This window comes from Bidens hawaiensis, unplaced genomic scaffold (assembly GCF_021521415.1).
Source record: "Bidens hawaiensis isolate Kalapana, Puna unplaced genomic scaffold, B.hawaiensis_p1.1 tig00025176_1, whole genome shotgun sequence".
Lineage (NCBI taxonomy): Eukaryota > Viridiplantae > Streptophyta > Magnoliopsida > Asterales > Asteraceae > Bidens > Bidens hawaiensis.
The window spans coordinates 155,218-169,243 of NW_027494002.1; the positions used below are offsets into that span (position 1 = coordinate 155,218).

Sequence of the window (14,026 nt, forward strand, 5' to 3'; positions counted from 1 at the left end):
CTTGTTCTCTTGGGCTTTGTTAACTTAATCCGGCTTTTTAAACCATTGGGGTTGGACCGGAACAAACCTTTTGATGGGTTATACAACTAATAACAATCAATGGGCCTACTTAGTGTGGTCTTAGCATTGACAGGTAACTCAAAAGATTAAGGGGAGCTGGGCCGGATCATAATGAATTACACTTAATCCGTATGTATCTATGTTGGGACGTGTTACTGTGTTAGTGTGTTACCAAGTAAATTAATCACATTTAACATGTTAATGTGTGTATGCAAGTAACAAGCACACACGCCCATTGATGCTTAGTTACCATTGCTAGAAGTTGCTACTCGATTGGTGCTTAGCACATCTCAAAGTTAGTTGTTATCGAGTTACCTATAAGGCTATGTGTAGTAGATGGGCAACAAAATGAGCGGTTTGCGTCATGTGACGCCCAGTCAGCAAAGAGTGAGTTTTTATTTTTTGGGTGTAATGGTGTTGTAGCCCAATATATATAATACACACACACATATATATACCACACACAATCCATTATAATAATAATAAAATCAAAAGGGAAGAACAAAGACAAATAGATTGCCCCCCCCCCCCCCCACCCAATATCGCCAGGAAATTCTCGCCCACTACGGGTGGCCTAATTAGTTGTTGGTTTTAAATGTTACTGCTAGGTCAAATTGTTGTTGGCCACTTATGAAAGTTGAAACAAGTTAAAAGAAAGTTTAACATATTAAATTCAAGTTTATTTTAATAAATTATTTTTGAATGTTTAGGGTTATGTAGTTTGATTTAGTTAGTAGAGATAATGTTAGTATTTGGCTATAGTTGGGGCAAGTATTCGAGTATGATTAGCATAGTTTTTCTAGTAACAATAAAGAGTCAAGGGTTAATTATATCGGATGGTTTTGATCTAAATAAGAAAGGGTCGTGGTGAGTTACCACACATTATCAGTATTGCTCGTGTTGCTCCATCGAATCAAGACCAACAACCACAACTTCTACATCTAAGAAAAAATCGATCTTATGAGACACCAAAATCACGTCGTCTTGAATGAAAGCACAGGGGACACATGATTTTGATGCAACGGTTGAGTGTTCAGGAAGTGACGAAAGTGTAAATTAATATAAAAACAATACCATATTTTTACAATTATATTCACTTGTTTATATAAAGGACAATTGATCTAATGGTAGCCCCAATGACTATAAGATTAAGTATCTATCGTGACAACATATAATTTACAAATCACATTGGGCATTTGGGCGGTGAATATCTATTGTAATTGGTGGCGGGCCGAGTCAAGACTCAAGAGTATTGTTTACGATCATGGACGAGGGTGACATTTTGCCAATGGATGTACCCGGGTGTCCCGCCCTTCTAGTCAAACGATGAAACTATAAATTAAAGTCGTAGCCGATGTAATAATATTATCTTTTGTTGAGAAATTGATGGAGGCTCGTCAAAACGCAGGCAACAAGATCCGACGACATTTTCTCCCGCGTTGATTTCATCCCTCATCTTCCTGTTCTTTAAGGTTCGATTCTCTGCAAAACATTCATCTTTCTTCTGTTTGTTTATTAATGGCCTATAATACCCTTCATAATTAAATTCATTTGGGTATTATTATTATTGCAATCCTTAAGCCGTTCTAACTAGGGTTTTGTTTTCCAATTTATTTGGAACCCATTTCATGTACCTACGATTGTGTATCCGATTAATTAAGGAATTGTAAATGATTATCCACATCCATATAGTAGATTTGTATGTTAGAAACATTTGACTACTAGGCTATAAATATGACAAGAATGATAAGGTGTAGAGTTTTATTAAGAAGCAAATAGTGGATTTGAAGGAGTTTGTATATGCGGATAGTAACTGTGATATACAAGCACTTTGGATCCCGCCTAGGAGTTGGATATACGGATGTAATTTCGGTTTACGCTAGAAAGAAAGTAAAAGATAAGAAAAAGTAGTAAAGTTTATTGCTTTTCATCATTTTGACATCTTACAAGTTAGATGCTGAAATGTTGAATTTGGCATTATTGCATGGTTCAATGGGGTCAACTAGAAGCCTGCAACATGCCGATATCTAAAGCATGCAGTGATTCTCTAACTTGATTCCAAGATGGACCAGGGCTTTCCAACCGCTCCCACGTTTTTGGATAATAACGAAAAGGTCTTCCAATTTCCACTATGAAAACCAGCTTCTCTTCCACCCTAGTCCAAAAAAGGAGCCCGAGCCCAAGCCCAAAGTTGGTAATTTAATTCATGATTTATTAATTATTTACAATTCACAAATTAGTTATTAGAAGCAAACTTGGAACGGGTACTTATTATACTGTTAATTATTGTTATTGGTGTGTCATTAGCAGGGTTTGTTAGTTTATGACCCATATGACCATAATAGGTTACCTTAGGCCCCCCTTCCATTGTAACCAAAGCATTTAGTTAAATATTGATGCAGAGCGGAAGCAAGATAATAAGAATAAAGAAATAATTCTCAAATAAGAAGAAATAGATTGAATTATGAATACTCAAAACGTTTACAATGGTGCCCTTATAAAGGGGTGTTCTAAATTTGGTAAATTTGCCAAATGGTGGAATTTGGGTCTGCCTACGATGTTTGCCTCAAGGTCCGGCTCATCAAAACCTTTTCGTTTGACTGGTAACGGACCCCATAATTCCACTTGTAACTCAAGTTATGCCTTTTTTAAGTTTGGGCCCTTTCTGCCCAGTTTCCCCGATCAAGCTGGTCCATATAAGTGTCTGCTAACTATTGTATCGGCTCCTAATTATATATTATTCCCACTCTCTTTTACAACTGCGTTGGTATAAAATTGTATGTATGTTATAATGGTGGGATAGATGGGAGTTGAGAGCCAAAGGTACACCGTGGATGATGCACTTGCAGCCGTTGGATTTGGAAGATTCCAAATCCTAGTGCTTGCGTATGCAGGGATGGGCTGGATTTCAGAAGCCATGGAGATGATGCTTCTTTCTTTTGTGGGACCTGCACTCGAGTCCGCATGGAATCTTTCTTCTCATGAAGAGAGCATGATAACTAGCGTGGTCTTTGCTGGCATGTTAGTTGGAGCTTATTCATGGGGCATTGTCTCAGATAAGCATGGACGGAGGTATGTTTCTTTAAGTTATTTCTTTATAATAATTACAAAAAAAGTGAGTTTTATTGGATGTGTTTCTAACTATGTTGCAGAAAAGGGTTTCTTATGACTGCAATGGTTACTTGCGTGGCTGGTTTTCTTAGTGCTTTAGCTCCTAACTATATATGTCTAATTACTCTTCGGTGCCTAGTTGGTATTGGTCTGGGAGGTGGACCCGTACTCTCTTCTTGGTTTTTAGAGTTCATTCCCGCTCCAAGCAGAGGCACTTGGATGGTTGTGTTTTCCGGATTTTGGACTATTGGAACTATTTTTGAAGCCTCTATTGCATGGGTATGGTTCTTTTCCACTATACGGTTTGCGTATTTATAGGCGCGAATAATATATATTGCGCATCGTTTTTTCATAAAAAGCATCAGTTTCTTCTTGCCCAACTGATTATCAGACTGTTTGATTTTTAATTTTAGTTTGTGATGCCAACATTGGGATGGAGATGGCTACTTGCATTCTCATCGCTCCCTTCATCTCTGCTACTTATTTTCTACCGGGTAGTCCCTGAATCTCCAAGATACCTATGCTTAAAAGGTAGGACACCCGAAGCACTCAGAATCTTGGAAAAAGTTGCAAAAATTAACGGGCAGACGCTTCCACCTGGCGTTCTTGTTTCTGATCATGAAATCGAGTTAAATGAAAAGTCATCTGAAGCAGAAGATGCACGTTTACTCTCCGACAATGGTGAAACCGTGGTTGATCATAGTATAAAACCAAATGTTTCAACAATGGCGATGCTGTTTTCACCTGAACTCATCAAGCCCACATTGCTTTTATGGGTTGTCTTTTTTGGGAATGCGTTTTCGTATTATGGGCTCGTTCTTTTGACCACAGAGTTGCATAATGGTCGAAACAGTTGCGTGCCCGCTCACCTGCAACCTCAACATCAGGAGCTTAGTTATAAAGACATTTTCATCACCACTTTTGCAGGTATATAGTTCAAAGTAAATGAGTAAAAAATAGTTGAAATGGGTTGGGGTGCGGGTCGAAACGGCTCTTGGTCTGTATGTGTATTTTTGTTGCTCGTCAGAACGGTTTGACTTGACTCACAAACATTTGTTCGTCTTCTAATCTTTATAAATAAGTAGCATATTATATATGGTCATGGAGACTACCTTATTAAGATTCTTATCTTTTTTTAAAGCGGATGTAAAGAAGCTGTAATTATATAATATCTTGTTGGGTTAATGTCATAAAAGGCCACCACACTTTCATATCTTCCTTGAAAAAGTCTCTCAACATAATTTTGATATATATATAAATCCTTGAAAAGTACACGAAAACGTCATTAAGCTAATTGTTGTATATTAAATTCCTCTAAACTTGTCTAAAATGCTAGTACTTTTGAAGTTTTTTTTTAAATAATAACCTGTTAACTTTTTAAATTGATTAAAATAAGATAGCACGATGTTTGCAAAATTGTTGAAAGTCACTGCATCAGTGCATCAAATTTCGATCAATTTACAGGTTATCACATCATTATATAAAAAAAATCACGAGTACGTACATATTTGACAAGTTTAATTAGGAACAATACAAAATTTTGTTTTGGGACTTTTTCGTGTATCTTTTAAAAGTGACTTTTTTTCAGCAAGTTTAATTAACAACAAATTATATTGGTTTTTATGATACTAACCCTATTTTGTTCCTTTATATATACTTCACTTTGGAATATGACTAACCTTTAATTTACTTCTAGAGTTCCCGGGACTTATTATATCTGCTTTTACAATCGACAAGCTTGGTCGTAAGCTCTCGATGTCAATAATGTTCTTCCTCTGCTGCCTTTTCTTGCTCCCATTAGTATTCCACCAACCTCAAACCGTCACAACCGCTCTTCTATTTTTGGCTCGGATATGCATCACCACAACGTTCACTGTTGTTTACATTTACGCCCCAGAGGCAAGTCTTTAACTTGAAAATCTATCTATGTGAATTCAGTTAAACTTTCAACTGTCGGCTGTATTTTCTTGATCTGTTATTGTAGATATATCCGACATCAGTAAGAACAACGGGTGTCGGTGTGGGCAGCTCTGTGGGACGGATTGGTGGAATGATATGTCCACTAGTGGCGGTCGGGTTGATACACGGGTGTCATCAAACTGCAGCCATACTTCTGTTTGAGTTTGTTATTTTTGCTTCGGGTGTATGTGTACTGATGTTTCCATTTGAAACAAGCGGGCGTGAGCTCACTGATCATGCTTCTACTGTTCCCGAGAAGAATAAGATCATTGCAGCTTGAAAGACGGGTCTGTTTTGTAATTCGGTGATCATCGGTTGAGGTGTTGTAGAGCGAGTGTTTTGGGGTGTCTTCATTGAAGATGTTTGATTAGTTCACAGTCTCACAGATGGTAGGAACAGGAACAGTATGGAAAACAGACACACACACACAAAAACACTGCTCATTGCTATAGACTATAGTTGTAAATATGTTTGTAGTTTACAAATTTGCATTGATATTATGCTTCATGTATAATTAACAAATTCTTGTTCGGTTATATTTTTTTCGACTAGTTTCAAGTATAATCCACAAATCAAAGTATTCAATATTGTTTACTGACCATGTTTAAGTCATGAAACTAAAATGTTGACCAGTTTTAACAATTTTACTATTTACTAGGTATAAATCAGAATAAAAGGAACAAAAAGCATGTCTAATTTTAGGGGCTTGTTGGTTAGATTATTGTGATTCTTTCATTTGTAACTGTAGTTTGTATATAGAGGAAAATTAACATACAAACTAAAAAAACGTGTTAACTGTGCGAATCAAGTAATTTAATTATATATACAAGCAGTGTAACTATGTAATTACATCGTAGTATAATTACACTACATTATAATTATACAATATTGTATAAATAATTATACTATTTAATTTGTACAATAAGCATGCTAATTTAATTATGTGATCCAAACCTTTGTATTATATTGATTTTCAATTGTGTTGTTTTTACGTCTGATGTTCACAAACCTAGCCCAATCGGATGTATCCTTACTCATACTTGGTATGGTTTGAAAGCGAGCTGAACCGAGCGAATTGAATTTAAAGAAACGAACGATATTTTTATGCTTGAACTTGGTTTGGTTTGAAACCGAGCGACTTGGTTCATACAAAGTTTTCAATTTCAAATTTCTAAAACTCCAAAATTTTATTGATTCAAGAATTTCAACTCTAAAATGTCTAAACTTCCGACACTAAAATGTCTAAAACTCAAAGCTAACAAGAAAGCATATATAAAACGAGTTGCTTGTATTTAAAATTTATAACTTTGAAAAATAGTATATATTATTATATCTATACATAAAAAATATATAAAATTAATAAATAAAAAACAATTCGAGCAAAATGAACCGAATCGAGTGAGACTTTGTTCGTGCTTGGCTCACTTTTAATACCAAACCGAGCTGAACGACTCATTTTCAAACTGAGCCGAAATTGACCGAGCAATCTTCAGGCGAGCGTCCAGCAGTTTGAACAACCCGTCGTTTCCGCGTTTAAAAAAATAATATAATTCTAACCGCCTTGTATTGTAAATTTGTAACTAGGGGTGCAAACGAGCCGAGCTGCTCGCGAGCTACTCTGGATCGGCTCATTAAAAAGCTCGAACGAGCCAAACTTAATCGAGCCCGAGCCCGAGCTCAAGCCTAAAAGTAAGCTCGTTTAATAAACGAGCCCGAGCCCGAGCTTCACCTATCGAGCTCGAGCCGGCTCGCGAGCCTAAACGAGCCTGTCATTTATATAATTTTTTTTAAATTATATATTTAATAATTATTAATATATATATATATTGTTAATATATATTTTTATAAAAAATAAATAAAAATAACTAAATAATATATATATATATATATTATTTTATACAGAAAGTTATAATAGAAAATAATATATAAAAATAATTATATTATTTAAAAAATAACAAATAAATGGTAAACGAGTCGAGCTCGAGCTTGAAAATCTACTCACGAGCCGAGCTCGAGCTTTGAAAATACAGCTCGAAACAAGCCGAGCTCGAGCTCAAGCTTTGTGTAAGTTAAACGAGCCAAGCTCGAGTCTGGTCGAGCTCGGGCTCGGCTCGGGTCGTTTGCACCCCTATAATTGTAACAACTCTCGTTAGTAAACACCCCACCGTAAGCAAAACTAAACCCATGGCGATCGGAATCCCAAACTCACCGCCGGCGATCCTCCACCTTCTCACCGTCATCCTCCTCACCGCACCACCACCCACCTCCTCTCTCCCAATTCCCACGCCCTCCTCCTTCCACTCTCTCTTCTCTCTCTCCCACTCTTTCCTCACCCGCGTCTCCAACCTACGCGCCGCCCGCGGCGACTCTTCCGGCGCCACACGCGCCAGAACCATAGCACACAACATCCACAAACACACCCAAGGCTTCAGCTTCTACGGGACCATGTGGTCTGTTGGCTGGGACTATTTGAAAAACTACGCGTGGCGAGATGTTAGAACGGCGTCCGTTGAAATGATGGGAGCTGTTTCCGATATGAACGAGTTGATGAGGGGTTTGACTGAGTTGACTCGGTTGGAATCGGAGGTGGATCGGGTTGACTGGGTGCGTAGGAATTATGGTAATGTGCTTAAGGTGTCAAAATCGTTGTTTAATCGCTTGCTTAAAGTGTTTAGTCAACCGGTAAGATTCGACATCATATACATTATTAATTTGCAATTTTTTAGTGTTGAATGTTAGTGTTTTGAGTCGTAATCAGTTCCTACTTGCGACGATTGTTAGTGTTTTGCAAGTTGCAGAAGGATAATTTGTTAATGTTAGGAGTGTATAATAATTTGTTAGTGTTAAAGTGCTATATATATAAATTCTGCATGATATTAAATTTACTGATATCCCACCGTGATTAACGATATCTCAAATATCGGTCCTTGACGGGTATCCGATATTTTTCCGCATTAACTGTTTAGGGTGAACATAGGCTATAACGTGCTTTATGTTCTAATTATTTATCTAAAAACTAGTCTTCAGCAATTGTAGACCACGCTACCTTAACTCATCTTAGCTCTTGATGATTTTGCACCTAAGACGAGACAATCATAGTAAGTTAATAACAAAAGTTCAAAACTCGTAATAACAGTTTACACGAAATAAGTAAAGATCTTTGCTCATAGAAAAGTGGCTACATGTTTAATTCACGATTGCTTTTTATGTAAACTGCTAAAATTGAGTTGTACTCCATCTGCTTTGGTATTACGTGTCATGTAAACCAGATACGAAAGTTGCTTAGAAGAAAGTGAATGATAAAAGCATATATGATTTTGGATTCAATTTGTTTGTGATGTGAATGTAGGGTCCTTTGAAGGATGCAGTTGAGATGGTACGCGCAGAAATTGTGGATGGCGGGTTGCTGCAGGATCTACTTGAATTAGGTAGCAGTGATTTGAAGGGTGTGATTCAGATACTAAAAGATGTTTCTTCACAGTATAGCAGCAGTAGTAGCAGCAAGACAGAGTTATGAGTGAGTGAGTTTCATGGCTTTGGTGTATATTGACGTGTTTCCGTGAAATGGAATTTTGTTGTGCTTTCTCTTTAATAATATTTGAGGCAATTACTGCAGAAAATAGCAGTGTTTTGAAACCCGGACCGGACCGGCCGGTCCGACCGGTTCGACCGGGACCCGGTAGGGATTCCGGTCCGGTTCGCTTATATAGCCCGTTTTCTAATAACCCGGCCGGGTTTCACGGTTCGCGGTTTGACCGGAACCGGTGAACCGGCGGTTAGACCGGTAAAACCACTTTTTTTATTATTAAATCAAAAATTTTGAGACAAACGGGAATCGCAGCTACGGGTTTAAATGCTTAAGGAAACATCAAATGCCAACTAACCAAGCCATCTTGATGTTGTAATTGTGGATTTGTAATACTAAAGTCATTTGTAAACAGGTATGGACCTTTAAAAGAAAAGTAATGCAAGAGTAAAAGTGAAAACGTACATTACGAGTTTCGGCACCATCCTTTTGTAGTTATTAGTTTAATAGTTTTATTTTTTTTGTTTTTCCAAAGTGTATCTGCACATGAAGTTTATTATTATTATTAATATCATTTTACATACATACATATATATATATATATTTAATTATTTACGACGTCATCCGGGTCAAACATCGGTCCGCCCTCCCGGGTCGGTCCGAACTTTGACCCGGTAAGGCGTCCGGGTTGACGTCCGGGCCGGGTCTGAAAACATTGGAAAATAGTCTGGTAGATTGACATTGTAGAAGCGTTTTATAAAATATGACGTGTTTATAGATGATGCAAGCGATTTTCAGCCGGTCTTCTAAAGTGTTCAGGCTTCAAGCTCGGTACAAGTAATTTATTGGTCAACAAATTGTTCTAGTGACTTGCATCTTGGAACATTTAGCTCTTTACTTGTTAGAGCTTCAGACTTTCTACTTGGTCAGCAACATACACTTTAGACTGTGGCAGTTTTCCTATATTATGATTCAAAACATAGTATAAGCTAGCAAACATATTATTACATCATTGCAGTAGGACTAGCGGTAAGATAAACACTGATAGTTTAAATTCATAGATAGAAAGAGAAGTGTGTTTGTATTTACCTGATTTTGTCGGTCATCTATAGAATTAACCTATTTGAGTAGTTTGGGTTGTGTGGTAGTGTTACGATACAATCGGTAACCAAGCGAAGATTGATAAAAAGAAGAAGTAAAGTCAATTCATCGATGCTTCATTCTTGCTAATTTTATTGTTAAGTACAGTCAAGTTAACCCAAAGTCACATAATAGACCCTCAACTATTCAACTATTACACTAAAGCACCTAAACTACTTTATACCATATCAGGTAGACTTGGTTGCCTATCTTTATGTGAATAATGTGTTAAATTCTTTATGAGGATAATGTGTTCTACTAGTTTGAATAGGCTAAACATGACATGTGTTAGTTATATTCTGCCTTCTTATCTGAGTTCTATGAACCTTATGTATCCGTTTGAAGACGTTAACTTCATAATTGTAGTCAACGAACCTCGTATATATGTTTGAAGTTTCTAATCTTGACAAGTTGAATTAAGATTATGAATGCTATAAAATCCTTAATTTAAGATCATCAAACTATGAAGACTAAGATCTTTACTAATTGATGTTTGGAAATTAACTACACATTATATGCACTCATTTCGCAATACTAATGTGTGAGTGTGGTTATAATGCTCTCGAGTTGAATTGGTGAATTAGAAAAACTGAGATTGGACTGAAGCATTTGTATATGTCTACAGTTTCAGAAATACGAGTTTATAGTGAAAAGATATAAAAATAAAAACCGCTAATCAGTGTCCATCCAAAAACTACAATAACACATATATGTCACGATGGCACATATCACTCAAATTAAAAATCAGATACGCCCCTTATAAAAGAGGGGCACAAAACCACAAACCATAATTTTCTCTAAAATAAAATAAAGATGTTCTTGTGTACTTAAATTGACTTGATTTACATTAACAAGACCACACAATCACACGTGTCCAAAAATCTCCAACACGTGGCACCCCTTGTCACACCTCACTCGCCACCTCTCTTACTTATACACATCCAACTTCTTACTATTTCTTGATCACAATCAAACTACAATTGCAACTTTAACTCCTCCTGACCACCGACGATGTCTTCGACTAATAACCAGAACGGCGCTGGAGCCGGAGCCGGAGCCGGAGCCAAAAATCACGGTGAACCGATGGCCGCCAAACCGTTATCAATGGGACAACAAATTCTAGACAAAGGTGCTCAAATGTTGCAATCCTTCAAACCCATCAACCAGATGAGTCAACATGCTTGTACTTTTGCTTTGTATAGTCATGACATGACTCGACAAATCGAGACGCACCATTTTATTACTCGGGTTAACCAGGACTTCCTGCAGGCGGCAGTTTACGATACCGATGACTCTAGCGGACGTCTTATTGGTATAATATTAATATTATTGATTCTTTGGTTTTGTAATTAAGTGAGATTGATATTTTGATTGTTTGATTTTTCAGGGGTAGAATATATTGTTTCTGATGATATATTTGAGAAACTGCCACATGAGGAGCAAAAACTCTGGCACTCTCATGCATACGAGGTTTTCTTTTTACATATTTTACTAGTTCTGTTTCGACTAGGGTTGTTCACGGTTCGGTTTCCATGATGTTCAAGATAAATCATGAGTTAAACCGTTAGTAATAGCTCGTTTTTTCAAGTGTTAACCAGAACCGAACTTTTGAACATTAAAACCGAACTTAATATCACTGTTTGGGTGTATTAACATTTATCATAAGAATTCATGAGCACGTTTAAATGGCTTACAATAAAAAAAATTGCATGAATACACTTAACAAAAGTGTTAATGCTCGTTTATTTCATTTGGATTAAATTGCTTTGATAGCCTTAGCAGCCCTAAATGGAACTTTCCGATGAATCATAGACCCTTGAAGTATAAATTAGACTACGGCTTTGGCACCGTTCACTCCATTCATTTGTGAATGGGATTAGGAGAGTTAGTCCATTGTCTTAAGGAGACCATGAATGGATTTAGACTAGGGTGCCAAATCGCAATCAAATTTAAACGTCAGAGGTTAAATTTGTCGTAAAGTTCTAGTTTCGGCCTAGAGGGTTATGGGACAACCAAAATGAGTTTACTCTTTAATTTTTAAAGATGTTAATGTTCTTTATTTTACTTTAAGCTAAACGGGTGTTTGGGATTGCTTATTTTATTTCCTACTTATAAGTGTTTTGGAAAGTTAAATATTGTGAGTGGATACGTAATAAAGTTACAACTTTATAACTTATAAGTTAAGTTAAGTTATAAGGAGCTTAAATAAGGAAAATCCCAAACACCCCTAAGTTAAGTCATGTCCTTTTTTTATTTTTTAAAAGTGTTCCTTCCTTTTATTTTAAGCAAAGTAAAATCTTGTTTATATTATAAATTAAGAGTTAAGATTAAAAAAAAATGTCTACTTAGTGGACTCACTTTTTCAAATCATATACCATAAATTTTCCAAACCAAACCATCAACACTACAATTCTTATAGAAAGATATCTTTCTAGCTTTTGGGTGGGTTTGTTATACCTTTTAAAATCTATCATTTCCAGGTAAAGTCTGGACTTTGGGTTCACCCACGAATGCCGGACATGATTGTCATGCCAGAGCTAAAAAATCTAGCCAAAACATACGGCAAGTTTTGGTGCACATGGCAAACTGATAGAGGCGACAAGCTTCCATTGGGGCTACCATCATTAATGATGTCCCCGCAAGCTGAGGGGGACGGTGTTGTGAAGCCGGAGTTGGTGAAGAAGAGAGACGATAACTACAAGATATCGAAGGATGATCTCATGAAGTTGAGAATGGAGATTCCTGAGCCCGAGTGGATAAACCCGATGGCAGATTACTGGAGACAACACAATAAGTGTTTTGAAGTAGACGTTGAGAGCATTGAGATAAATACAGAGACTAATTACTCGTGAACTGATGGTGGTTGATGTGAGGCTCCACTTGCATATGTTGTAGGTTTGTAGATTACTTGTAATGGAAAATAATAATGGCTGCCTGCTAGGGGTAACACCATCCACATAGGGAGGAATAAATGTCGAAACAAACTTCAAAATAGCATATAAAACTAATGAAAGGGGGCCTTTCTTAGCACTTTGATGTCACACTTGGCATTTCACACGTTCACTTGTCACAAGTCGCATTACATTGTCGCTTGGCATTTCACATGTTAGCTACTTCTCGAGGGCAATAGTCATTGATGGCTTAGTTGCCATGCCCTAGTGGGCAGTCAAGTACGTACCACCCGTACTTGGGAGTCCCATTGATTGATTGGTTGATGCAGTGTGTGTGTGCTTGATTCGTTGATGCGATGCGTTTGTATAACCTGTACTCGGGAGTCCCATCGATTGATTGGTTGATGCAATGTGTGTGCTTGATTCGTTGATGCGATGCGTTTGTATAACGTATCAACGGTTGATGCGTTTGTATAACGTATATAGATTTTTAGTTTCTGTAGCGTTTGTATAACGTATCTGATAGATTTTTAGTTTCTGTATGAGGCTAATTAAGCGTATCTAAAACATGACATTGACCATGATAGATTTTCAGTTCCGGTAAGAGGCTAATCCAAGTAATTAACTTAAATTGTGAACGTCTCATTGATGGCTCACCGTAAGAGGTTAAACCAAGTAATTAACTTATATTGTAAATGTCTCATTGATGGCTCAGTTGCCATGCCTAGTGGGCAGTCAAGTACGTACCTCTCCTACTCGGGAGTCCCATCGATTGGTTCGTTGATGCGATGCATGTGTATAGCGTATCTGAAACATGATAGATTTTCAGTTTTAGTAAGAACCAGCGTGTCTGAAACATGATAGATCTAAACCAAGTAATTAACTTACATTGTAAATGTCTCATTGATGGCTCTGTTGCGATGCCCTGGTGGGCAGTCAAGTACGTACCACTCCTACCCGGGAGTCCCATCGGCTGGTTCGTTGATGCGATGCGTGTGTATAGCGTATCAGAAACATGATAGATTTTCAGTTTCAATAAGAGTCTAAGCGTATCTGAAACATGATAGATTTTCAGTTCCAGTAAAAGACTAAACTAAGCAATTAACTTATATTGTAAACGTCTAATGAGATTTAGTTTTCCGTTGAATTAGATGTTTTTAGATTTTTGTTTCACTGTAAAAATAAGCAATCTAATAAAATTTATTTTTTCATTGAATTGGATGTTTTTAAATTTTTGTTTCACTATAAAACTAAGCTATTTAATAAAATTTGTTTTTTTGTTGAACTAGATGTTTTTAGACTTTTGTTTCACTATAAAACTATTATAAAACTATGGTGC

General features: G+C 36.9%; 3 protein-coding genes across 5 annotated transcripts; all 3 read left to right on the forward strand.

The window, feature by feature from the left end:
* Positions 1-1,424: 1,424 nt before the first annotated feature.
* Positions 1,425-5,672, forward strand: LOC143570957 (organic cation/carnitine transporter 7-like). 3 transcript variants are annotated; one of them, XM_077056475.1, is made up of 7 exons: positions 1,456-1,532; positions 2,067-2,254; positions 2,864-3,132; positions 3,213-3,450; positions 3,585-4,098; positions 4,868-5,070; positions 5,156-5,672. In XM_077056475.1, exons 2-7 carry the CDS (start codon positions 2,192-2,194, stop codon positions 5,408-5,410), a joined length of 1,542 nt encoding a protein of 513 aa, XP_076912590.1. In that variant the 5' UTR covers positions 1,456-1,532; positions 2,067-2,191; the 3' UTR covers positions 5,411-5,672. The 3 variants fall into 3 exon arrangements, with proteins under 3 accessions (XP_076912588.1, XP_076912590.1, XP_076912589.1); XM_077056473.1 differs by lacking the exons at positions 2,067-2,254; positions 5,156-5,672 and having other exon boundaries at positions 1,425-1,532; positions 4,868-5,100; XM_077056474.1 differs by lacking the exon at positions 1,456-1,532 and having other exon boundaries at positions 2,069-2,250; positions 4,868-5,272.
* A 1,613-nt stretch (positions 5,673-7,285) lies between these two features.
* Positions 7,286-8,747, forward strand: LOC143570934 (uncharacterized). The gene is made up of 2 exons (XM_077056446.1): positions 7,286-7,812; positions 8,480-8,747. The coding sequence occupies exons 1-2, from the start codon at positions 7,315-7,317 to the stop codon at positions 8,645-8,647; spliced, it is 666 nt and encodes a 221-aa protein (XP_076912561.1). The 5' UTR covers positions 7,286-7,314; the 3' UTR covers positions 8,648-8,747.
* Positions 8,748-10,587: 1,840 nt separating this feature from the next.
* On the forward strand, positions 10,588-12,999 carry LOC143570935 (oil body-associated protein 2C-like). Its single transcript, XM_077056447.1, has 3 exons — positions 10,588-11,108; positions 11,184-11,266; positions 12,277-12,999. The coding sequence occupies exons 1-3, from the start codon at positions 10,808-10,810 to the stop codon at positions 12,646-12,648; spliced, it is 756 nt and encodes a 251-aa protein (XP_076912562.1). The 5' UTR covers positions 10,588-10,807; the 3' UTR covers positions 12,649-12,999.
* Positions 13,000-14,026: the final 1,027 nt, after the last annotated feature.

What these genes read in the sequence shown, in the direction of transcription:
- LOC143570957 (XM_077056475.1), top strand. Translation starts at nt 2,192, where the DNA reads ATGAAAACCAGCTTCTCTTCCACCCTAGTCCAAAAAAGGAGCCCGAGC. An exon ending in CGAGCCCAAGCCCAAAGTTG is followed by an intron (nt 2,255 to 2,863) that starts GTAATTTAATTC and finishes ATGGTGGGATAG; the next exon opens with ATGGGAGTTGAGAGCCAAAG. An exon ending in TTTCATCACCACTTTTGCAG is followed by an intron (nt 4,099 to 4,867) that starts GTATATAGTTCA and finishes ATTTACTTCTAG; the next exon opens with AGTTCCCGGGACTTATTATA.
- LOC143570934 (XM_077056446.1), top strand. Translation starts at nt 7,315, where the DNA reads ATGGCGATCGGAATCCCAAACTCACCGCCGGCGATCCTCCACCTTCTC. An exon ending in TTAAAGTGTTTAGTCAACCG is followed by an intron (nt 7,813 to 8,479) that starts GTAAGATTCGAC and finishes ATGTGAATGTAG; the next exon opens with GGTCCTTTGAAGGATGCAGT.
- LOC143570935 (XM_077056447.1), top strand. Translation starts at nt 10,808, where the DNA reads ATGTCTTCGACTAATAACCAGAACGGCGCTGGAGCCGGAGCCGGAGCC. An exon ending in CTCTAGCGGACGTCTTATTG is followed by an intron (nt 11,109 to 11,183) that starts GTATAATATTAA and finishes TTGATTTTTCAG; the next exon opens with GGGTAGAATATATTGTTTCT. An exon ending in GGCACTCTCATGCATACGAG is followed by an intron (nt 11,267 to 12,276) that starts GTTTTCTTTTTA and finishes TATCATTTCCAG; the next exon opens with GTAAAGTCTGGACTTTGGGT.